Here is a 26,903-nt window from a genome sequence, read left to right as displayed (position 1 = left end):
AGCATAGAAAAAGTATTGTGAAGATACTTTAAAGCCCATGTTAATATATGTTGAATTACAAATAAGTGTGGTAAAGCATTAAACAACATACAATAAATAGCGTAAACTTAAACACAGTAAATGCACTTGAGAAAATCATGGTAAAAATGGAAATTTTTACTTGGTACATTTTAATGGGAGCTGAAATCTGTAATAACTTTATTTAACATATGGACACCAATCTGAGTTAGTCTCGCTCTTTAACAATGTGCTTCTGGGCAATGAAGACTTGTCTATGGGACCAGAGAATTTGGTAGTCCCCCTGAATATTTGTCTGTCAGAAACGTGTTTGCTTTAATTACCAATGAAGATATTAGTAGTTTACAGGCTTCTTTATGTAAGATTGGTAATGATTACATTGTAATGATATTATACAGAAAAGATATCTGATGGCATTATCTCTGAGTCTGTCATCTGAAGTAATGGTAAAAAGTAGTGTCTAACATCCTGTCTCTAATAAACTACTGTGACCAAAGTAACTTGAGTCTGCCTTTTCAAACAAGTAAATATGGCAGCGCTTATTATATACTTCTGGCTAATGAAAGTGTTCCTTCTGTTCGAATGTAACTGCTATTGTTGTTCGACTTTCTGTTTTTAAAGCCCCTCTTTGAGATTGGTATAATTGTAACTGCCCTTTTTTAAATTAGGAAAGTTCTAGAGGCAGTTTGCTCCCCCCACCCCAAGTTGATGTGATGGACTGATTTCCTGGCTCTAAAAGTCAAACTGAGTGCCAGGCAATTTAGCTGCTACTCTTTGTATAAACAAAGCTTCAAAATTCTAGATCTAAAAAACAATGAGATTCCACCATTGCAGTATTCTCAAAAAATAGAATTTACTAAGCCTTGGTAATTATATATATTATTCTTATGGAGTTCTGGTTTTTAAGACTCTACATGATCTTTCCCCTCCATCATTAAGAACATAAGAACATAAGAAAGTTTACAAACGAGAGGAGGCCATTCAGCCCATCTTGCTCGTTTGGTTGTTAGTAGCTTATTGATCCCAGAATCTCATCAAGCAGCTTCTTGAAGGATCCCAGGGTGTCAGCTTCAACAACATTACCGGGGAGTTGGTTCCAGACCCTCACAATTATCTTTGTAAAAAAGTGCCTCCTATTTTCTGTTCTGAATGCCCCTTTATATAATCTCCATTTGTGACCCCTGGTCCTTGTTTCTTTTTTCAGGGTCAAAAAAGTCCCCTGGGTCGACATTGTCAATACCTTTTAGGATTTTGAATGCTTGAATCAGATCACCGCGTAGTCTTCTTTGTTCAGGACTGAATAGATTCAATTATTTTAGCCTGTCTGCATACGACATGCCTTTTAAATCCGGGATAATTTTGGTTGCTCTTCTTTGCACTCTTTCTAGAGCAGCAATATCCTTTTTGTAACGAGGTGACCAGAACTGAACACAATATTCTAGGTGAGGTCTTACTAATGCATTGTAAAGTTTTAACATTACTTCCCTTGATTTAAATTCAACACTTCTCACAATATATCCGAGCATCTTGTTGGCCTTTTTTATAGCTTCCCCACATTGTCTAGATGAAGACATTTCTGAGTCAACATAAACACCTAGGTCTTTTTCATAGATCCCTTCTTCAATTTCAGTATCTCCCATATGATATTTATAATGCACATTTTTATTAACGGAATTTATAAAGCTCTGTTCAGATTATAATAACAGAATTACCAGTGCAGCTGTTAAAGGTAACTGCATAGAGGCAAGACGACATACATAATCTAAAAATGGTTCCGCAGTCTCTTTTGTATTCAGATATACAGTAAGGGGACATATGAATATGTACTTCAAAATCCAATCCCGCTGTCTTGTTAATTGCTGTATTTGCTTGTTATATTATATTATATTATTAAGGTTCATTCCATTTTTATTTATTGTCCGTTTTTTGCACTTTGAGGTAAAAAAAAGAAGGAAAAATCCTGTGCTGACCATTGTTTGCTTTATTAGACCTCACTTAATATCTTTTTATCCCTGCATACATAATTGTCTACTCTTATGTTAATTATGTTAATTAGTAAGATGGCTCAGAAATGCAAGAACACGCCAAAAGGAATCAGTTTGGGTGGTGGGCCATTTTAACCACAGACACACTTTTGTTTACTATCTCGTCACCCCTAGGTCCCTAAATATCTCGGTATACATATGTGCATTAGTATTGTATTATAATTGCTTTAATAAAAGTAAAAAAAAAATTACGAGCATCACAAAGATAAAAACAGCATTCCCTACATTTCTTTAAGCATTTCATTCTTGCAATGCGCCTTGAGTATATACAGTATGTGTACAAGTAGTGCCTTACTAAGGCAAAACACTCAATACTAATTATACCAGACAAGTTGGAACCACAGCACTAAAAATAGAGCTGCCAGTTCTCTGTGCGTGGCTGGGGGACAGGTTAGAATATGTGGAAAGATTAATACTTTAAAACCAAAGGGGCTGGACAATTGTATTCTTTTTCCACTAGTCTGGGAGGAAATTGAAGGCTTCAATGTAACTTTCCCTAAGTGTATGCTTCACCACACACGTTTTTGACACTTGCTCAGTCCAGCTTGTGCCCTTGCAAGTGACTTCCTTGCAAGTAACAGACAGCTTCAGGATCTATTTGTAGATTCTATAGTTTGGGCATACATGGAAATTAAAGCTAAGGCAGAAACAAATCACCTTTAAAATTATAAAACAAATCACCTTCTGTATAGCGTGTTTTCACACTGCAGAAATTGTCACTGAGACCTGCATCTTGATAACAGTATCTCCATTTATGAAAAAAAAAAAACTTTTTTGGGGGGCTCATGTTCTTGCAGCTATCAGAAGCTTGGTGATACACTTTCCCCTCATTGGGTACACTGCCCTCTCATGGGTTTACTAAGAATACGAAGAAACTTGACACACAAAGAAACTGTACCCTTCAAAATATAAAATTATCTGGAATGTATTACTAAACACAGGTGTGAAATATAGGCTTTATATTATTTAAGAAAACAATTTAAACTTTTTAGAAACCTATTATATTTTAGATCACCTCTAACGCTTATGAACCCTGGGTGTAGTGGCAAAACAAAGTACTGTAGCTGACCTAAAAATCAATAATGGGGGTCCCGAGTGGCGCATCCGGTAAAGGTGCTCTGTGTGGAGTGCAGGATGCGCCCTATAGCCTGGACGTCGCTGGTTTCAGTCCAGGCTATTCCACTGCCAACCGTGGACGGGAGCTCCCAGGGGGTGGCGCACAATTGGCCGAGCGCCCGGGGGGGGAAGGGGCGGGATTAGGTCGGCCAAGGTGTCCTCGGCTCACCGCACACCAGCGACCCCTGTAGACTGGCCGGGTGCCTGCGGGCATGTCTGTAAGCTAACCAGAGCTACATTGTCCTCCAATGCTGTAGCTCTGGGTTGGCTGCATGGCGGGCCTGCAGAGTGAAAAGAAGCGGTCGGCTGACGGAACACGCTTCGGAGGACAGCATGTGTTTGTTTTTGCCGCTCCTGAGTCAGCGGAGGGGTGGTAGCGGTGGGTTGAGCCTAAATACAATTGGGCATTTCAAATTGGGTGAAAAACGGGGTAAAAATTAATTGGCCACTACTAAATTTAAAAATAAAAAAATCGATAATGGTACATTGTAAACAGTTAACCTTACTACATTTTACGTTTCATTAAATTAAATTAAATTAAATTAAATTAAATTAAATTAAATTAAATTAAATACCAACTGAATCAAATACACATACTAACTAATGTTTACTATTACTTGAAGTATACTAACTCAGGTGGCACAATTAAATAAGTTGAATGACAATAATAATACATTTCCCTTTGTTTTGCACTTAACGTTTTCTCATAAGAAACCAAAAAGTTACAGTATGTCCAAAAACAAACCGTTTCAAACAGTCTCTTTTTTAAGACTTCTTCCCAGTGTAAATACAAATGCCCTCTTTGGCGTGTAACCAGAATATACAGCTTTTTTTCAAAGTATATTAAATAAGTGCTTTATGTACACCTGTCTTTGTGAAGGTCAGTGTTAACAGTACATACAATGAATTATGTTGTGATAGGCCATCGTATAAATACTGAAAACTGAAAGGTTAAACATTTCTTCATATAGTTGAAAAAAAAAACGTGCAGCCTTTCTATGTATGGTATATAAAAAAATAAATAAATAAAAATATGCATGATATCATTTCCTTTGCAATCCTATGTGTCCACCAAACCGTATTATTAATGATACCTCAACCATACAGCAATACAAAGCCTGGTGCCTTTTTGCTATTTTATACCAAAATCAATTTTTAAACAAAATTTAATATTATTAAACACATTCCCTATGCTTGGTGGATGAATGCATTACAAACCTGGATGGTCCCTTTGCTGGTTGTTGCACCCACCGCATGTTCTTTGTGGTCTGGACTCTGGAGTGAGCCCATTGCAAAGCAGTAAGCACTGCACAGCTATGAAATTAATAACTGGATTATAATCTTTTAAGAGATTGGGTTGTTTGGCTTGCCCTTTGAAATGGAATGCCATTCTTTATTTCTTTGTTGTATAGGTATATTAGTAAATGTATTTGCCTGGGTTTAACCATACACTAAATCTATGATAGGAATGAAAACACCTACAAAATGTTTCAGCACAGATTATAAACCATCAGAGCTGCACCCATTGAAACACTCACTCTGTATAAAAAACAAACAAACATGTATATAAAAACATACACATATGGATCTGGCTCAGCAGAAGCATGGTCAGTTAAAATACCTTCTGTGTTGGAATTATTATTATTATTATTATTATTATTATTATTATTATTATTATTATTATTATAAACCTGGAGTAATATATGCATTTTACAGTAATAGGGATGTGGTGTGTTGTGTGTGTATGTTTGTGTGTGTGTAATAAGAGTTTTCTCTCAATGAAGAATTCCCAAAGGCCCAAGCAGGGTTATGCACTTTAAATACAGGTTATGTGCATAATGGCACACTATTATAAAACCACAAACCTTGTTTTTCCTAACATCGAATTAGCTCTACTCCTACTTAAATTAAAGCATTTCACTTTAAACTGATAGGACACTGCTCAATATTAATTATAGTTAATAGATCACATTTTTAAACCTAATTGGCCCTGCTAAAGTAAAAAGGCCCCTTTACACAGAGATGCTGTGGTTGCCTGAAAGACAGAGACAGACAGCTGTGTTTGCAGTGGTATTTTTAAACACATTAATATTGCTCCAATCCCCTTGCCATGCCTGACCTATTTTTGGCTCGGGCTGGCCATTGTTCTATTTTTGTCGCCTGTGGGCCACGTTGTTGTTGATTCATATGTAAATGATTTGTCACTTGCTACAGCCAACATCGCAGCGAGGGGAAAGGGGCAGAACACACTTATCAGAGCTGTGAGTGATTTGAATTAATCTTCAGAGAAGCCTTTGGGTACCTGGAAACACTATTTAAAAAAAAAAGAAAAAAGATAGCAGTTCTCTCTCAACGAGCTAGGGCTAGAAAGAGAGCTAAAAATACTCTGGCAAATTACTCTTTTAACACTGTCTTCTTTTTTGGTACACTCACTGAGAGAGAAAGTCATTAATATACTATACAAAAAAGGCAGATCTAATTCTCCTGGGTTGCTACATGTCTAGGGACGGTCCATTGTGACTGCTAGAGCAGGGTTGTGATGAATCTTTCATGTAGCTGAAGTGAGGACTGATTGGAATATGCTGCAGACAATTTACGAGAGTGAATCGTGTTTCTCCTCAGATGGGGTTTCTGGACGAGAGCAGTTCTTGGCTCAGCACAGAATGCACAGCATGATCAGTTCAGGTAAGCAGTGGCAGCTTGCTTCTATTCAGCAGAGACTTCAGGGGCTCTGGGCTTGTGACATACTGGCAGTGAGAATCATGGGTCTTAGCTTTTGTTTTTGTGTCATCACTCTATTTTTGTTTATTGTCCCAAGCCTTTTCAACAGTGAAGTATCAGTTATAATTGGGTCTGTGTTCTCTGTACTGGTACTCCTTTGGATGAAATGCTTTTAGTTTGAGTTTGCAATTGGGATGCAAACTTTTGTGGTTTAAATTGTATATATTTTATTTTATATTTTATAGTTTAAATTGTATGGCTTTTTCCCTCCAGATGAAGAAGGACTTCATCCTGATATAATATATATATTTTTAATAAATTATTCACATTTTTGTGTACCTACATTACCTTTTTCTTTTAGATTTTGCACCTTTTGGTACACAGCAGTTTTCCTTTATATTTATACACTGTGCTTGTATATAAGATACCAGTTTGTATCACTGTATGCCTGTTTGTTAATTAAGTGATGCTGTATCTACCATAGTGAAACTGAAACTGTATTTATTTCATATGTTATTATTATTATTATTATTATTAGTAGTAGTAGTGGTAGTAGTGGTAGTAGTCGTAGTCGTGTTGTTGTTATTATTTACTGTATTTACATGTATGTAACACATTGGTACTGGTTCATAGTTTTAGCTCATACATGTGTCTCTATGCACAGGCATGCATGTTTGACCTCATGCCATTATATTTGAAGATGCTTCTTTTGTTAAGTGTCAAATATAACCCTGGAATCTATAGCTGCATGACTAGCTGGTATTGTATTACATGTTGTTGTCATTCAGTCAGGATGTGCAATTTAGAATATTAGAATAGCACAAAGCCGTTTTAGCCTTTCTTTTCAATACCATTTCAAAAAGTTGTACCTTTAAATGCTTCCTTTTATACAGAGAAGGACAATTACATCACCATGAGCAATGCTATCGGCTTTATTATCTAAAGATGATTCACACTGCACTTTACAGCTATTCGTAAAAATGGCATTTACTTACTAAATTGCTTTGTTGAAGTGCTTTTTTAAAGTTGTTGTGGGAAAAAAGAAACACATGTCAGGAAGCGCAGTGGGAGTGAGGGTTTAAAAATCCCAAAGTTGAAATAAATCACTGCATGCAGCCATGACTAAATAGCAAGTGCCTATTTTTTTTTTATTTTTTTTTTAACACACCGAGAGAAAATAACACATTTTTAACATTTAACATTTAATCAGAACTAGCAGGGCCAACTCAATGATCAGAACTAGCAGGGGCAGCTCAATGATCAGAACTAGCAGGGGCAGCTCAATGATCAAAACTAGCAGGGGCAGCTCAGTGATCAGAACTAGCAGGGGTAGCTCAGTGATCAGAACTAGCAGGGGCAGCTCAGTGATCAGAACTAGCAGGGGCAGGTCAGTGATCAGAACTAGCAGGGGCAGCTCAATGATCAGAACTAGCAGGGGCAGCTCGGTGATCAGAACTAGCAGGGGCAGCTCAATGATCAGAACTAGCAGGGGCAGCTCAGTGATCAGAACTAGCAGGGGCAGGTCAGTGATCAGAACTAGCAGGGGCAGCTCAATGATCAAAACTAGCAGGGGCAGCTCAGTGATCAGAACTAGCAGGGGTAGCTCAGTGATCAGAACTAGCAGGGGCAGCTCAGTGATCAGAACTAGCAGGGGCAGCTCAGTGATCAGAACTAGCAGGGGCAGCTCAATGATCAGAACTAGCAGGGGCAGCTCGGTGATCAGAACTAGCAGGGGCAGCTCAATGATCAGAACTAGCAGGGGCAGCTCAGTGATCAGAACTAGCAGGGGCAGCTCAGTGGTCAGAACTAGCAGGGGCAGCTCGGTGATCAGAACTAGCAGGGGCAGCTCAGTGATCAGAACTAGCAGGGGCAGCTCAGTGATCAGAACTAGCAGGGGCAGCTCAGTGGTCAGAACTAGCAGGGGCAGCTCAGTGATCAGAACTAGCAGGGGTAGCTCAGTGATCAGAACTAGCAGGGGTAGCTCAGTGGTCAGAACTAGCAGGGGTAGCTCAGTGGTCAGAACTAGCAGGGGTAGCTCAGTGATCAGAACTAGCAGGGGCAGCTCAGTGATCAGAACTAGCAGGGGTAGCTTAGTGATCAGAACTAGCAGGGGCAGCTCGGTGATCAGAACTAGCAGGGGTAGCTCAGTGATCAGAACTAGCAGGGGCAGCCCGGTGATCAGAACTAGCAGGGGCAGCTCAGTGATCAGAACTAGCAGGGGTACCTCAGTGATCAGAACTAGCAGGGGCAGCTCAGTGATCAGAACTAGCAGGGGCAGCTCAGTGGTCAGAACTAGCAGGGGCAGCTTGGTGATCAGAACTAGCAGGGGCAGCTCAGTGATCAGAACTAGCAGGGGCAGCTCAATGATCAAAACTAGCAGGGGCAGCTCAGTGATCAGAACTAGCAGGGGTAGCTCAGTGATCAGAACTAGCAGGGGCAGCTCAGTGATCAGAACTAGCAGGGGCAGCTCAGTGATCAGAACTAGCAGGGGCAGCTCAATGATCAGAACTAGCAGGGGCAGCTCGGTGATCAGAACTAGCAGGGGCAGCTCAATGATCAGAACTAGCAGGGGCAGCTCGGTGATCAGAACTAGCAGGGGCAGCTCAGTGATCAGAACTAGCAGGGGCAGCCCGGTGATCAGAACTAGCAGGGGCAGCTCAGTGGTCAGAACTAGCAGGGGCAGCTCAGTGATCAGAACTAGCAGGGGCAGCTCAGTGATCAGAACTAGCAGGGGCAGCTCAATGATCAGAACTAGCAGGGGCAGCTCGGTGATCAGAACTAGCAGGGGCAGCTCAATGATCAGAACTAGCAGGGGCAGCTCAGTGATCAGAACTAGCAGGGGCAGCTCAGTGGTCAGAACTAGCAGGGGCAGCTCGGTGATCAGAACTAGCAGGGGCAGCTCAGTGATCAGAACTAGCAGGGGCAGCTCAGTGATCAGAACTAGCAGGGGTAGCTCAGTGGTCAGAACTAGCAGGGGCAGCTCAGTGATCAGAACTAGCAGGGCCAGCTCAGTGATCAGAACTAGCAGGGGCAGCTCAGTGATCAGAACTAGCAGGGGTACCTCAGTGATCAGAACTAGCAGGGGCAGCTCAGTGATCAGAACTAGCAGGGGCAGGTCAGTGATCAGAACTAGCAGGGGCAGCTCAATGATCAGAACTAGCAGGGGCAGCTCGGTGATCAGAACTAGCAGGGGCAGCTCAATGATCAGAACTAGCAGGGGCAGCTCAGTGATCAGAACTAGCAGGGGCAGCTCAGTGATCAGAACTAGCAGGGGCAGCTCAATGATCAAAACTAGCAGGGGCAGCTCGGTGATCAGAACTAGCAGGGGCAGCTCAGTGATCAGAACTAGCAGGGGCAGCCCGGTGATCAGAACTAGCAGGGGCAGCTCAGTGGTCAGAACTAGCAGGGGCAGCTCAGTGATCAGAACTAGCAGGGGCAGCTCAGTGATCAGAACTAGCAGGGGCAGCTCAATGATCAGAACTAGCAGGGGCAGCTCGGTGATCAGAACTAGCAGGGGCAGCTCAATGATCAGAACTAGCAGGGGCAGCTCAGTGATCAGAACTAGCAGGGGCAGCTCAGTGGTCAGAACTAGCAGGGGCAGCTCGGTGATCAGAACTAGCAGGGGCAGCTCAGTGATCAGAACTAGCAGGGGCAGCTCAGTGATCAGAACTAGCAGGGGTAGCTCAGTGGTCAGAACTAGCAGGGGCAGCTCAGTGATCAGAACTAGCAGGGCCAGCTCAGTGATCAGAACTAGCAGGGGCAGCTCAGTGATCAGAACTAGCAGGGGTACCTCAGTGATCAGAACTAGCAGGGGCAGCTCAGTGATCAGAACTAGCAGGGGCAGGTCAGTGATCAGAACTAGCAGGGGCAGCTCAATGATCAGAACTAGCAGGGGCAGCTCGGTGATCAGAACTAGCAGGGGCAGCTCAATGATCAGAACTAGCAGGGGCAGCTCAGTGATCAGAACTAGCAGGGGCAGCTCAGTGATCAGAACTAGCAGGGGCAGCTCAATGATCAAAACTAGCAGGGGCAGCTCAGTGATCAGAACTAGCAGGGGTAGCTCAGTGATCAGAACTAGCAGGGGCAGCTCAATGATCAGAACTAGCAGGGGCAGCTCGGTGATCAGAACTAGCAGGGGCAGCTCAATGATCAGAACTAGCAGGGGCAGCTCAGTGATCAGAACTAGCAGGGGCAGCTCAGTGGTCAGAACTAGCAGGGGCAGCTCGGTGATCAGAACTAGCAGGGGCAGCTCAGTGATCAGAACTAGCAGGGGCAGCCCGGTGATCAGAACTAGCAGGGGCAGCTCAGTGGTCAGAACTAGCAGGGGCAGCTCAGTGATCAGAACTAGCAGGGGTAGCTCAGTGATCAGAACTAGCAGGGGTAGCTCAGTGGTCAGAACTAGCAGGGGTAGCTCAGTGATCAGAACTAGCAGGGGCAGCTCAGTGATCAGAACTAGCAGGGGTAGCTTAGTGATCAGAACTAGCAGGGGCAGCCCGGTGATCAGAACTAGCAGGGGCAGCTCAGTGATCAGAACTAGCAGGGGCAGGTCAGTGATCAGAACTAGCAGGGGCAGGTCAGTGATCAGAACTAGCAGGGGCAGCTCAGTGGTCAGAACTTGCAGGGGCAGCTTGGTGATCAGAACTAGCAGGGGCAGCTCAGTGATCAGAACTAGCAGGGGTACCTCAGTGATCAGAACTAGCAGGGGCAGCTCAGTGATCAGAACTAGCAGGGGCAGCTCAGTGATCAGAACTAGCAGGGCCAGCTCAGTGATCAGAACTAGCAGGGGCAGCTCAGTGATCAGAACTAGCAGGGGTACCTCAGTGATCAGAACTAGCAGGGGCAGCTCAGTGATCAGAACTAGCAGGGGTAGCTTAGTGATCAGAACTAGCAGGGGCAGCTCGGTGATCAGAACTAGCAGGGGTAGCTCAGTGATCAGAACTAGCAGGGGCAGCCCGGTGATCAGAACTAGCAGGGGCAGCTCAGTGATCAGAACTAGCAGGGGCAGGTCAGTGATCAGAACTAGCAGGGGCAGCTCAGTGGTCAGAACTAGCAGGGGTACCTCAGTGATCAGAACTAGCAGGGGCAGCTCAGTGATCAGAACTAGCAGGGGTAGCTTAGTGATCAGAACTAGCAGGGGCAGCTCGGTGATCAGAACTAGCAGGGGTAGCTCAGTGATCAGAACTAGCAGGGGCAGCCCGGTGATCAGAACTAGCAGGGGCAGCTCAGTGATCAGAACTAGCAGGGGCAGGTCAGTGATCAGAACTAGCAGGGGCAGCTCAGTGGTCAGAACTAGCAGGGGCAGCTTGGTGATCAGAACTAGCAGGGGCAGCTCAGTGATCAGAACTAGCAGGGGTACCTCAGTGATCAGAACTAGCAGGGGCAGCTCAGTGATCAGAACTAGCAGGGGCAGCTCAGTGATCAGAACTAGCAGGGGCAGCTCAGTGATCAGAACTAGCAGGGGCAGCTCAGTGATCAGAACTAGCAGGGGTACCTCAGTGATCAGAACTAGCAGGGGCAGCTCAGTGATCAGAACTAGCAGGGGCAGCTCAGTGATCAGAACTAGCAGGGGCAGCTCAGTGATCAGTATATGCTTACGCTTCCCTGAACTGCAAGTTTCTGGCTGTTTGAACTGTTTCACAAACGGTTCTGTGGGTCAGCTATTTTTAGGCTTGTTATTTTCAGTTTATGGCATTGCAGTCTAAGATTAGACAGTTAGGCGTTATCATTCCATCTAAGCTGCCTCCTAGTATAACTGTATACCGGAACAGTTATTTATAGAGAGCGTGTGTTCTGTCATTTTTCAGTGTTATTTCTAGCGCTTTAAATTAAGAGCACAGTTTTTTTTTTTTTTTTTAACCACAGGCTCTTACCACGAGCCAGAGCAGTGTGATAACCCTCAATTGGGTTTGAATCAGTTTCAGTTTTAGGTTTCAGAATGAAACAGTAAAGTATGTTTCTTTCTTTTCACTTTGTTGTTTTTACAAAGAAAGTTACAGTAAGTGATTAGTCAGAAGTTAGGACACAAAAGTCCAGTTTTAACCAGGATCAATAGTAGCATTTTTGAGAAACAAAATGTAAACTGAACAGTACATATTCACTGATGTGAAAGTTAAGTAGAATGACAACAATTAGAGTAATGCATTTTTAAGAAATGTAACTGCGAGCCCTGATAGCTATACATGAAGCATAGATAAGGAATGGAAGTCATTAGTAAGACAAAGAAAAGTGACACATCAAATTTGGTAAAGAACAAATACTAGTTTTCATCATTTCCTACTCATCTCTTGGGGTTTTTGTGCACATACACTGTTGTTTGATGGTTTCAATTGAAAAGTGGGGATGACAGTTGTTTTGGGTTGGAAAAATGATCTTCTATCTGACAGTTTTAACACATTGTTGTAAATCATAAGAGGAGCATGGTAAATCGCACAATCGCTAAGCTGATTTGGTTAATAGTTTAGTTTAGTTAGTCTAGTTTACTGTGTACTTTAAAGTAGGAATGTACTTTGAAGATCACCCAATAAGTGTTAGTTTGTGAACAAGCAATGGATCTTAAATAATATATTTTTATATTTTTTCATTAAACTTTTGCAAAAACAGTAAAACAGATTTTGCTGCTAGTAATGAGATGAATGTGACTGCATTTGGTAATGTGTTATTTCTTACTGTTTATAGTATTTTATTATTATTAGTAGTAAGAAATAAATAGAGTAAGAAATGTGATTCTGTGCAATGGGGAATATCCTGGTGAGGACTGTTTCTTACAAATTCTAAGGCATTTTCCTGTAGGACCCCAGTTTAGACACTGAATTACATTGTAGGTACGCTTGTGTTTCAGTGAACATGCATGGGTTCTGGTGTTTGCATTTTGTCGAAACTTTGGCACAAGATCGACATCACTTATCATGCATAGAATAAGAGGTTCAGGACAGTAATCTGGAGCAAGTTCTTAGTGAAGCCAGCAGTTAGTGTACATTAGTGGAAGCATTTAATCATGGTGGAAATAATCTGAAAAGAAGCAGAATATATATATATATATATATATATATATATATATATATATATATATATATATATATATATATATATATATATAATTATTGACATAAAAACTGCTTTCATGGCCTTAAGTGTTAGAAACTACGAAATAACTAGTGAAATCCAGTTTATATTTATTTTATGGCATCTGTAAAATCGTCATCATAAGCTGCCATTTTAAATTTATATACAGTTAAGAACATAAGAAAGTTTACAAACAAGAGGAGGCCATTCAGCCCATCTTGCTCGTTTGGTTGTTAGTAGCTTATTTTTGTGTCGTCTACAAATTTAACAAGTTTGCTTACTGTACTAGCATCTAAGTCATTAATGTAGATTAGGAATAGCAGAGGACCTAATACTAATCCCTGTGGTACACCACTGGTTACCTCGCTCCATTTTGAAGTTTCTCCTTTAATCAGTACTTTCTGTTTTCCTCATGTTAACCACTCCCTAATCCATGTGCATGCATTTCCTTGAATCCCTACTGCGTTCAGTTTGAGAATTAATCTATTAATTTATGTTTTCCATAGGTTTACATATAATAGAAGTCAGGCTTATTGGTCTGTAGTTTCCTGGTTTGGTTTTGTCTCCCTTTTTGTGGATTAGCATTACGTTTGCAATTTTCCAGCCTGTCGGTACAACCCCTGTGTCAAGAGACTGTTGCGTGATCTTGGTTAGCGGTTTGTAAATAACTTCTTTCATTTCTTTGAGTACTATTGGGCCCCGGGGATTTGTTTATTTTAAGAGCTCCTAGTCCCTTTAACACTTCTGTTAAGGAAACTTCTGTCCCTTTTTGAAAAGCCCAGAGAATAAATTACATAAATGTATGAATAAATAAATAAAATAAGCTAATAAGACTATTTTTAAACCCACTTTTAATTGAGTGTCCATCAGTGGCAGCTATGTCCATAAAATAAGTTCAAAGGATTCATTAAAATCTGTTCCTCGTACCAAAACTAAATGAAAGGCAATTAAAAACAAACAACTGGAATTAATTAGCTTTGGCACTTTCATCTGTGTGAAGAATAACTGGTTTTCACCTTGCTTTGTCACAATTCTTCTTCTGATATGAGCTAAACAGGATAGCGATTGTAAAAACCTGTTTCAATCAGGTCCAGAAATATCCTCCTTTGTGTCTTGCTTGTGTCTGCAGGAAAAAAAAACCATTAAGTGCCTCTTTGAAACCGAGAAGATAGAAACTGATAATTACATTACAATATTCTCTGGTTTTGAACAGAAGTGTTGAAATCTTTAAATTAAATGTTCACCTCTTGATGATCTTCGTTTTTTTATCCTGTTCAAGACTTCATCTACTGTAATTTAATTTAAAAACAAAAAAAGAAAACAACACCACAAGAAAAGCCTTGATTTTTTCTGATTTTGTTGATGGATTTATGTTGATAAAAGGTTAGAGGTTAATTTGGCTAATTGCAAATCCTGCAGATTATGACCAGGACACTGGTTTGACTCAAGCAGACCAACTTTACTAACATTATTGTATATATAATGGTCATTGTCATTATTTGAACCAATCCAACCTGTATTCTGCGTTTTATATATGAGATCTTTGAATTCCAGTACATCTTATCCTGTGTACAGATGTCATCCCATGCATAGAACACCACAAGTAATAACACACTTACCTGTTGCCTTTAAGAAAATATTACTCAAACTGCAAAAAAGAAAACCAAGAAATCATGTGTTTACTTAAGCTGTTCTGAGCTAATGTACTTTCTCCTTTGAAAAGGTCTGTTATCCATTGCATCAAAATACTTTCTTAAAGTCACAAGTTACATAATGAAGTTAAGTTTTTTAAATAGTAAAGTAAAAAGCTAGCAAATGTTATGTAAAGACTATCTCAACAGGTCAGATTGAACAGTTATGTTGGCCTTTCCTGTCCCCTTGGAGGACTTGAAAATTGATGCTATAGGGGACTGAATTTATGTTCAATTCTTATCAGATGCACCTGTTGTTTATTATGAAACATTGATTGTTCTGGTATTATGGATTCATTTGAACTGAAAAGCAACATACTAATTCAATTTAATTTGACATTTTTCATAGGATAATTGCTTATAATGTGTGCTGTGTGCAATATTCTATATTCATATCTTTTATTGAAAGCGTGCAGGATGATTAAAGTGGTAATTGTACATTGGTCTGATTTACCAAGGTGATATTAAGAGTTTATATGCTTATTCTGGTCTTATACAGTTTGATTGGGTAAGGTACGATTTGCCTTAAATAGCAAGTTAACACTTTGTATGTTGGGTACATAATGACATAGGACAGAGGTTCCCAAACTTTCAATTATATTAGGCATCCTGACAAGATCCATGTTCTTCTTCAAATCCCAGCTTTTTGTTATATATTGGTACTTCTGAATGTATGATTGACGTGAAGGTAGAAAGTGTTGCATTAGAAATAAGCCCAAGCATCTAACAGCAGCTACCATGTAAATAAATAGATCTCCTGGTCTCATGGGCCCATTGTTTTGTCAGGTGTCCTGGTCATTTGGGAGCTATTTATACATTTGCAGCCACACTGAAACCTTCTCCCTGACCCCACACGAATTGCAATGAAAGCTGGCAATAATCGTGAAACCCACTGACTGGGTTTTGCATAACAAATTGTCGATAATATTTTAAATCATGACCTTACTTTTTAAGTTCCAGTATTAAGTGCTTGCCTTTGCTTGACTGAAAAGACGGACTGTCCTGAGTGGAAATTAACTCTGGCATAAAGAATGCCCTTCTTGCAGGTCTTACCTGATGAGAAAATAAGGGAGCTATGTAAAAACATCACAGTTATTTTAAGCATATTTAAAATATACAATCTTTATTTAATGGCTCAATAGCTTCAACTTCACTGCAACACAATTGATTACTAATTAACTAATTGTGAAGTATATGCTTGTGTATTTGACTAACCACGAAGTGTAGTAGTCACCACAGGTGCTTTTGGATTTATAGTTAGTGGTTTCAATCCCTAGCCAAGGGTCACTCAGTAACTACTGTTGATGTGTTAAATAAGCAGTAAGGGCAGGAAAGCCACCTGTCTGGGTGCTATGTGTATTCTATTTAGTTTGAAAATAAAACGAAAACAGGCACTGGATCAGCAATAGTAGCTCCTTGGTGCTCAGCATGTGAAATGTACCACTGAGCATCAAGGAAAAGAAAAGGAATGTTGTTTTGTTTTAGTTTTTTTTTTTTTTCTTATGTAGAGTATTTTAAAATGCTTGGTTTAAGAATGTGTTTATGTTCAATATATTAGTTCACTTTCTGTTTAGAAGCAATTGAATTTAAAATGTATTTTAGCCATTTATGCAAGTCTTTATGTAACCCTTTTATTTGACTGTTGGTTATGATCCTGCAGTGGAATGTGCTAGTCCCATTTCTGCTTCTGCTTTTCCACATTGTCACCGTTTTATTATTTGCTTTGGTCAAAGAAGTCACCTACCAGACAACCAGAACAGTCTAATGAAAGGATATCATTTGGAATAGTTCCCATATTTATCAGAGTTGTTTATTCTAAATTGATGGTTTTTGGTGTGAATGGGAAATAGACCAGTAATGTTGCAAAAACAGTAAGAAACCATTTAGGTGAGGTGGAGAGTCCTTAAACAAACCTTTACACAATTTAAAATGGATGTATTTCTAGTTTACAAGCTAAAGTCTCATTATAACTATATGTGAAAGAAAAAACCTAAAATAAAGTCTAATGAAGGCTAGTGACAGCTACCTTTCACTGTATGTCTCTGTCAGGGTGTGAGTGGTACGGTAAGGATACATGTCCACAAAGAGAATTCATTAAAACTACTCGAGGTTCGCCCAAATTGCGAATCAGATCTATTATTTGCATATATGTTTACTCCTCTGTGTTTCTCTGCAGGGACAACTCAAATCTGTGCTCTAAATGACACTGATTCCAATCCCTCTACAGTGCCCTGTTCACTACGGGCAGATGAGCACAGGTGCTGTAGACAACCATCTTACATGGCTGCACAAGACACTTATGGGCTGATGTAAGGATAAGCGTAGTGCAAACAATTGCAGCTGCAAAATCCAAATTGCCTAGCGGCCAGGCAATTATTTTGCACTGCGGCCTATGTAAGTTTAAGAGTAATGCACATTACTCAACACACACAAATAATGATCTGCAATCATGATAATGAGGGTCGCAATGAGCGCTGCCTGTGCATTGGGCTATTTAGCGGCTGCACTTACAGCCCAGAGGTGAGGTGAGTTAGGAGTACAGAGAGCAGTAGGCGCTGTATGAGATTTGTGGAGCATGAAAATCAAACCAAACAAAAAATAAGTTAGGGGGAGGGCAGCAAGGTCGTCTTGGTGCACGGAAAATAAATGTTTTCTGAGGAGGAGCTGAGAGTCCTTATGGCTTTAGTCACTAAGCATGAATTTAAGTTATTTGTAAAAGCCTCAGCCAACATCAGTCATGCTACCATAATGCTCCTCTATAATGGAGAAAGTCAATGCTGTTGGTGTTACTAGGAGGAGAGTCAACAAGGTGATGAAAAGGTGAAATTCAGCTACTAGGTAGGATGACCTGTGGAGTGACATGATAATGCCTTACCACCGCATGACCCTGGGTTTGAATATGCAGGGTCTTCTCCGTCTTGCCCGTCTCCTCAAAGGTTTTCCTGCCTCTCCTCAACAAGAGCCAAGCGTTGCCGCATCAGGAAGTGTACCATAGCAGCCATCCTGAGGCCAATGACAGGTCTGTGAAAGTGTGTGGTTTTATACAGCTCTTAATTACTCGCTTCTACAATGGTTTGTGGTGCAAAGTTTTTGGATGGTGGATGTTTCTGCCCTCATTATTATTATTATTATTATTATTATTATTATTATTATTATTATTATTATTATTATTATTATTAATTTCTTAGCAGACGCCCTTACCCTGAGCGACTTACAGTCGTAAACAAAAAATACATTTCAAGACTCACAGTACAATATTCCAGATCCCCACCCAATTCCATGCTCTTTTTTTCATTTGAATACATTTCAAGGTAATTTTAAATGGATTAATGATTGCAAAGTGCTAATTTGATAGCAGGTGCAGAACGGCTGGTGAAAATTATTCTTTACATACGCCGCATTTTTTGTGGCCGCTAAAGTCATTTGTAATTATGTACTATATTCTGTATTTTTGTTTCTGTTTATTTATTTTTTTACCATGCTTGGTAAATGTTCCAGCAAAAATGTCTCTCCACAACCTCTGGGTCTGCTTCTGAAAAAGTGTAATTTCTGAGGTGGTTTTAAAAAATAACCAGCAGGGGTGTGCAGTTGTAATTTTTGCCCCCTTTGATCTTGTATAGTTTTTCCATTTACTAACTCACCGTATGTTTTGTTTCCATGGGAGACGATGGTATAGTAAACAAATGCGTCAATGATCCAACTGAAAACTGAAAAGCAGTGGAAAATTAAATTGACTCTAAAAGACTGCATACATAAGGTCAGAGGTTTCTTGCATGGGTCAGCTCATACTCTTATTTACTGTACTACAGCCCAGTCTTTTAAAACCAACATCCATTAGTTGTATCTACTTTTACAATATGCACTTCTTATTTAATTCTAAAGAGAATACTCAGTCAGTTGTATTTAATCATATCCTGATGTAACTATCACTATTTAATCATATCCTGATGTAACTATCACTATTATCTGCTGTATTATTGAATTGTGGTTTGTCACACTTGTACTTTGCTTGAACAAAAGTTATTGTATTTCTTGCTCTTATTGTATTACATGTATTGTAACACTTGAAATGTATTTGCTTACGATTGTAAGTCGCCCTGGATAAGGGCGTCTGCTAAGAAATAAATAATAATAATAATAATAAACATGTATGCTTGTGAGTTTACTCAACTAAATCAGCTGGCAACCATGATTCTACGAACAGGAGCTTAAGGAATGCTTAGGGAGGATGTTATGAAAAGTAAGTTATAGCACTCAGGAAGGTGTTAGGTACTGACAGAGGTGCCTGCCTTGTAAGGCACAAGGCACAGCCCCGGAAGTGGTGTTGTCTCAGTACCACACATTGAAGAGTGCTATTGTGCTTAAAAATAATATCTTAGTGCGATGAGGCAAATGAGACCTGGATCCACGCCATTATATTTACTAGGCTGAAAAATGTACAGATAAAACATGCACATAAAGAAGCCTTTAGTTAAGAGTACAGTACTGTTTTTGAGTCAAATAGAGTTGGCACATTTCAATTTACAACATCTTAGAGTATGCCTTTGAAGAGAAGATGACTGTGCTGGCTTTTAACCCTTTAGTGTGCTGCTGCCAACGAGTGCATTTATTCTCAGAACAGTAGAGAACGTGTTGACAAGGGTTGTTATCCATCAAGGCATCTCTCATTTCCTTTCTCCATATCTTGAGTTGGGCCTGGGCACTTTTCCTTGCAATCTAGGTTAAAGTGAAGGAAATAGGAAAACTGAATAATATGTAATTTGCTTAGATTTATGTTACTTACTTTAACATTACTTTAAATTATGGCGCTACTTAAAAGTGACAACATAGCATGAGAATCCCCATGAGATGGTGTGGAAACTAGTAGGTTTGAAATGAACCCCGGACCAGTTGACCCAGCAGAGAATGGGTACCTTATGTGTAAAATGAAAGTGACACCATAATGAAAGCATAGTACTTCTACCAGTAGAAAAAAAAAAAAAAAAATATCAGGTGGGGGTTCTCTGTCAGGATGCCTACTGTTAGGGGGATCTTGAGCCAAGAAGGTTTGGGAACTAGTACTTAGTGGCTAAAGAGAGATATTGCGACTGGCAGAGTGGGCAGGGTTTCCATAACCCTGGATACTACTGCCATTGCTACCTTTCTTGCTGCAGCTGTGAGAACCCACACATTTTAATGGTACCTCAAAACATTTTTTTTGTAATGATACAGAAACGTTTGAAAAAGCTCATCATTTTGGACTGACAGTACTGCAGAAAGGGGAATATATACACTGCAGTGCATAAGTCTTAGGCATGTTGCATTTTTCTACTCTGATGAATTATGAGCATCAACAATTTACACAAAGCCTCCATTAGTGTTTTCTACTATTATAACAACCTTGACTTGCATAAAGAAGGAAAAACATTGAGTGAAATAGCTTGCATCACTTGATTTTCAAGGTGTGGTATCCGAAGCATAATCAAAAAGTACAGAGAAACGTCATCTGTAATTGACAAACCCAGGACTGGAACACCCAAAAAGTTGTCTAACAAGGATGAGCAATACTTGAAGATAATATCCTTAAGGAATAGAAAGAAGACAAGCGTTGAATTGACAAAAGAACTGGCAGAAGGCACAGGTGTCGTTGTCCATCAAATCAACAGTACGAAGGTCACTCTTGAAATCAGGACTTAAAGGATGTGTTGCAGAAAGAATACCTCTGTTAAGAAAGGGGAACAAGACTAAAAGGCTAAAATATGCACAAGAACACAGAAATTGGACTATGGAACAATGGTCAAAGGTGCTTTGGACTGTTGATGTGTGGACAACGACACCTGTGGCTTCTGCCAGTTCTGTTGTGTCTTCTTTCTATAGTAGTAAATATGACTTTATATATTTTGTTTAAATATAGCTGATACAGCATAAGTAAATAAAAAAATTACATAAATAAATAACAGAAAATGTTCATGCCATATAGTTAGCAAGGTTTTTCTCTGTCTCCGTCTGGTTTGCCGACTGTTGCATAATCCAGTTTATATCCCACCCGTCATATCTGTTTTCGTCGAGTTGAATTTGTTTGAATTTCAGAAAGTCAGAAAACAGTGATGTTTTAATCACTATTATAGTGTTTGAAGTATCTTTCTTTTGTAGTATATTTTGTAATTAATTTTGTGTTAACTCACAGAATCAGTGTTCAGCCATTTTCTCTTGCAAAGAGTGCAGGGGAGAAAGGCGTTCCTTTGAAAACCAATCACGACAGACCGAGACTATTGACCGGTGGTGTAAGGATGTTAGGGCAATAGTTAAATCTATTTTTCCTCCTATGATGAGGTTTGAACCAATCATATCATATCAATCATTCATATATATATAAAGATTCCACGCATTCTATATACGGTTGAGCTAGGGGGATATATTCCCTGATATCTGCCCGCATCACAAAAACAAATCAAACAAGATCACGCCATCAGCTATTAACAAAATGTCATTTAAAGTAAATGTCAACCTTTTTAATAAGATGTCAATTGAGCAATGGCTAAATCAAAACATCCCGGAAAATATAAGCACCTCTGAGATGTCTACAGTTGCTATAATTAATACAGAGAGTACTGTCGGACAAACTGAAAAACCTACCATCAATACTTCTACAAGTAGTGACTAGACATGGGAGCGTTACCCAACAGCGACTTGGTTTAATTGAAATAGAAATAATTGAAAAAAAAAATAATACCAGAAAACAAACAGCTTGGGCAATGTTTTTTCAAGACTGGTTAAAGGGAATAAAGAATAAAGAGAATTTTATGCAACCATCAAAAATAAAGAGGGGCAACAGTCCGGTATATCGAGTTATATTTCTCCGAGAGCCGGGATACACAGACATTTAACAAGCCCTCCGTACTGCAAGCAAATAAATATACAAAACTGCAATTCTGCATCTGCCAATAGCGTCTTTACCTCGATAACAAAACAGCTCACGAGAGAGGGTAAGGATGACAGCATACAACGCCCAGCCATTACTGGATCAGATCTGACAAAAGCAAAGTCTTCTAATGTTTTAAATACGAACACTCCACATTCATTCGCCATCTTAAATACTAAGTCTCTGGCCACATTACCCAAACGGTCGTATAATGCCTGGTAATGCCCTCTGTGCCTGGTCTTATTGCTTACATGTATAGATAGATAGGTAGTTTATCTATCTATCTATCTATCTATCTATCTATCTATCTATCTATCTATCTATCTATAGATATATATTTTTTTCTAAGCGTGCACATACATATTCCGAGGTGATGGTTGTAACATCTCTGTAGTGTCCTGTGCCATGTATAATGCCACTTGATACCAGACAGTGCTATATGGTAACTTAAGCCTGAAGAATTCTGGAACTTGCTTTATGTGAGCAGAGAGCCTATAAACCAGGAGCTGACATGTCTGATGGTTAAAAATAAAAACATGTTTCCTGCTTTAGACACGGTCCCTGAAATAACTAGGAACACTTAAATGAGGGAAGCGGTAAGAAAGTTAAAAGCATCTGGCTATTTCTCAGATTAAATTTTAAATAACCTTCCACTAACTTCACTTCTTTTAAATGTATGTATAAATAAGTTATGGGAGAGAAGACTATGATTCTTGTTACTATGGTTATATATATTTTTCTTGATATATTTTTTACATTTTATTCAAGAGTTTCCTTATTAAAATATATTTTACTTTGTAAGCTCAGGAGTCTGCTGAGCCTTTGACTCCCTTTAGCACTAAAAACCAGCACTGGCTTGTCATTTATAAATTACTGTAAAGTAGAGCTCAGAGTCAAGCATGATTTGATGGGTGAAGCTTTAAAAGACACCCTTGGGTTGCCATTATAATTAGCATTAGCAGCATTATCAGCAACAACATTTAGATCTGGAATAAATATTGCACAGTGGCCCCGATATGGTAGAACACTGACTCTATTATGAATATTTTACCACTGTACCATTAAAGGTCATTTGGCAGGGGTTGATCTTACACATGTCCACTCAAAGCTTACAATACACAACAGTCCTTAAAGATTGTACACATTTTACCCAATAACTGTTGGGGATTATTTTAGTTGTTTCTATTTTCCAGTAGCATTTTCAGCAGCCTGCTTTATATGATTGCAGCGTACGATTTCTGTTTTTGCATAAGCTACGAATAGAAACCCAAGCTTGTACAGTAGTTTGTATTGGTAAATGGTGTTTTGCATATTATCTATGTTTAGCCATGCACATGTGAGCATGCTGCACATATCTTATCTGTAAGGAAACAATATTAACAGTATGTAGTGAAATGTTTTAAAAGTAGGTGCAGGTGGGTGAAAAGAAAAACATAAATAAGGCAGGATTTAGAGATTGAAAACTGCATTAAATATTGTCCTTTTATTATATAATTTAAAAACTATGAAGATGCTGATGACAATAGTGGTGATTTATTATTTTCTGTGTGTTGCATGATTTCCAAAATTATTGAAAACTCAACTGAATTTATTCTGTTAGATGTGTCTGGCAAACTGGATCAAAGAACAAACAATGATGATACAAACAATAATATATCTTATTACAAACACTTACAATTGTGCAGTATGATACAATATAATAATAATAATAATAATAATAATAATAATAATAATAATACTGTATTGTGAATTTTATGAATAATGCGTCATGCTTACATATACATAAAGTTATACTGAGGTTTGAAGTTTTAAAGTTCATACAGGAGATTAATGATTCATGTCTGCATGTTTTCTTTTTTTTAAAGTCTGTCCACTGGATTAATAGCTGAGTGCGTAAGAAGAAAACATACAGGGAAGATGGAAAGCTTATGCTGGCTTCAGACAGGATTTGTATAATTTTGCACTGGGAGGTTTTTGCTCATTTCCTCACTTGAATAATCACTACCAGGAAAAAGATTCAAGATAAATATATGGCTTAATTGCAAAATGGCAGTACTGATTTCACAATTGAAATGTCAGGATCCCTTAACATATATAGGTGCAACAGCAAGAGGACTATTTATATAAATACTACTGCAGTACAGTTTTGGATAATATTTTTTTTTAAAAACCACCCATCCAGCCGAGACTGGTGAAGACATTCCTTTGCATTGGTCCTTAAGGTTTTCAGATGGTAGCCTTGTTTCCATTAGTTTTGGTTCCTGCTTGGTTAGAATATAAAGGTAATATCTTCATATATAACTTGATGAAAAGCTTACAAGTTATGCTACATACTAAAAATTATTCTAACACAAAAATGTTTGTTGATCACATTTTAGTACTGTATATGTAATTTCTCTGTTTATTTATTGGTATGTAAAACTGTGTATTAACACATACCCATACATTAGTTAGCCTAGATATATTTTACTTTTTAAATGTATGCAGAAGTAAAACAACAACAAAAAAAAACAATGATAATTTGTTTTAACTATTTAGTGTCTACTATAATGCTTCTACTGTATATTTAACACATGTTTAGGTTAATAGAAAGACACTTGGCTGTACAGTAGTATTTTATTTAAAAAGTGAATCTTATAAAGGACACGTCTGCATGGTGGTAGTTGCAGGTGCCAGTGCACTTGTGACTCCAGTTATCTCATTGTACAAGGTGGTGTCGTGTATCAGTTTTTTTTTTGTTTGTTTTGTTTTTTTGTCTATGTAGTGAATATCAGTCTGAATGATTAGCAGAAAATAAATATCAGTTTCAGTTTTTATGTTATTATTTTTAGGCCACTTATTTTACACAGATTTTAGTCAACTGAAATTCCTCTGAAGTGTCTTTCTTAGCCCTCTGGGAGATAATTGACTGGCAAATCAAAGAATAACCAATACCCTTCCCACTGCATCAAGAGGTACTAAATGTGTGAGCGGTATACATCTATGCCCTTATGAATCCCTGCCAGAAGTAATACTGAAGATAAACAGAGAGGCTGTCTTATTTGGGAGCTAGGTATCAAGTTACATTTGTAAGTAATACATTACGTATAGTTTTTTCCAATGGCAAGCACATTACTGAAAAATGATTTCCTAATATGTCAGCCTTCTGGAGACAAGTAACTGTAGTCTAGGGAGGTGAAATGACGATGGGAAGGCAATGCTCTTCTGAATCTCACTTGTGCTATAAGGTTGACAGGGGGGTAGGTATAAACGTACTGTAAGATGTAATGGAGAAGGTGTACAGTATGTTAGAGAATGTTTTTCTCTCTAGTCGACAGGCTGTGAGCAGGGTTTTTGGGATGTTGTTGCTTTGACAGTCCTTTTAGTTAGCTGGGGTACTCTCCCTCTGCCTGTATGTGGGTGGTTGGCAATGTGCAGATGGTAATGATATCATTTACAGTAGATGAGACAAGGCATTAAAGAATAATCTCATTCTGTGGAATAGCATCATAAAAAATAAAAATAAAATACTATCCAATAGACTTTCAATTCAGAGTACTTTTCTGTTTTCCGGTAGATGGCACTTCCATATGTATAAATACTTTAAAATGTTCATTTGGATGTGTGCCTTATTCACATAAAGGTTTGTAGTTTCTCTACACAGATCTTCTGTTACAGGGAATCAGACTGCAGCTGGGTTTTGTTTTTGACGAGCAGACACTGGACAATATAAATGTGCTCAACAGTGTACTTCCCATGAATTTTTAAATAGAAATTAAATCATAGTCAAAAAATAAAAGAAGGAAATGCAGTTTAAACTCTGGTCTATCGTAAGAGTGGGCTATTGAATTGAAAAAGGGCTGGCATGCATCCTTACACTTCTAACATCATTACGTCATCGTGGTTTCCATGGTGACAGAAGGTCATGGCTTTTATTGCTCCACTCGGCTGTGTGTTTCTATTTATAGTCATTACTGGAAGCATAATTACAGATGTTGCGTTAAGTTGAAGAACTCTGTAACCAAGTGTGTAGCAGTTAACCTTTATTTGATCAGTTTCTTAGCAACCTGCTATCAGAAACATACATGGTTTGAAGCTGTATTTGAAATAACAATTAAGGAGATTGTACAATCGATAGACATTATTAGAAAAAGGTTTTTTTGTGAATTTGTCTTTGTAGAAATGCCAAAGTGAGCCCAATCTGTAAGGAAGGCCAGCGTAACCTTTATAATAACCAGTTTCAGGCAGTGCTGGCGCTGAGGCCGGCAGTGGCCTTTCGTGATGGTTTATTTTTGGGAATAGACCTACAGCAATCTGTGCTATTGCACACTGGTGCCAGGAGGATTTCAACAAACAGGTGGCATGCGAGCCACGTTTATGCCCCAGCATCATCCTTCAGAGCTAAGACTATGCAGCTGCACAGTTTCCTCATAGGTAAGTTCAGCCAGGTACTGGATCAGTAAAGAAAGTAAAGGAAACTAAGGGTTGTATGGCTTAATTATTAATTATTTTAAGGGGGGGTGCATATCTATTATTTTGTTGTATTATTTAAATGTACTTGTGGTGGAGTGTCCCACCTCCTTTGTTTGTTATTTATTTATATTATGATTTATGTTTATATTACGGCAAAAGCCGATTGTTAATTGTTATTGTTTTGTATTTTAAAAAACCTTGTGAGGACTATGGCCAAGGGGTAATAAGATAATTAACAGCTAGTTAACCCCTCGGCCAGAATATAAAAGCCTGCAGCTGTCCGCGCTCAAGGAGAAGAGTGTACAGAGGAGAGTACGGGAGAGCGAGCAAGGAGAGAGAAAGTAAAATAGAAACAACTGCTAAGCGTGCTGGTTTTTGCCAGCACAATACTTATTTGTTTATTTGTTTGGCCAAAGCGCCTTTTTGGTTTGTTGTCTTTTGTTCTGTTTAAATCTTTTGGTTTATTTATTTAATAAAACACTGAGCGCCATTGCGCTCCAGTTTTGCACCGCCATTACCTGTTTTGGTTTGTGTTCCTGGTCTGTGACGTCACCACACCTGCGCACAGCAAACCATGAACGGGGTTGGGTTGTCCAGAGGAGGAAAGAGACAAGTAAGAACAGATACTGAAAGTAAACCAGCACAATACTTGTTCACGGTGTGTTATCTGTTTGTTTTGGCCATTGTGCCATATATTTTGTGTCAGTGTGTGGTTTTGTTTTGTTCAGCCTGTGTGTTGATTCTCTTCCTGGTCTGACGTCACTACAAAGCTATCTTGCCACAAGGGGCAACAGTCAAATACTAATATTATTTCTGAAGGTTGTAATGAGATTTTTTTTTTTTTTTTTTTAGTTAAAAAATAATGAGGTCTGGTTATCAGGGTGTATGACATAATGG

General features: G+C 39.1%; 1 protein-coding gene across 5 annotated transcripts in view; it reads left to right on the top strand.

The window, feature by feature from the left end:
* Positions 1 to 26,903, top strand: part of LOC117394690 (histone deacetylase 9-like) — a 213,959-nt gene that overhangs the window by 77,060 nt on the left and 109,996 nt on the right. For 2 of the 5 annotated variants that reach the window (XM_059011754.1, XM_033993142.3), the window contains one exon: positions 5,802 to 5,864. The exons of 1 other annotated variant lie outside the window; for it this stretch is intronic. In XM_059011754.1, coding sequence (XP_058867737.1) covers positions 5,802 to 5,864 — 63 coding nt within the window. Of the gene's footprint in view, positions 1 to 5,343; positions 5,441 to 5,801; positions 5,865 to 25,486; positions 25,968 to 26,903 lie in introns of those variants that run through there. 2 more of the 5 variants (XM_033993144.3, XM_033993143.3) reach the window with 2 other exon arrangements.

This window comes from Acipenser ruthenus, chromosome 3, assembly GCF_902713425.1.
Source record: "Acipenser ruthenus chromosome 3, fAciRut3.2 maternal haplotype, whole genome shotgun sequence".
Lineage (NCBI taxonomy): Eukaryota > Metazoa > Chordata > Actinopteri > Acipenseriformes > Acipenseridae > Acipenser > Acipenser ruthenus.
The sequence above is the reverse complement of the archived record's forward strand: the minus strand, read 5'-3'. Positions and strand labels throughout refer to the sequence as shown.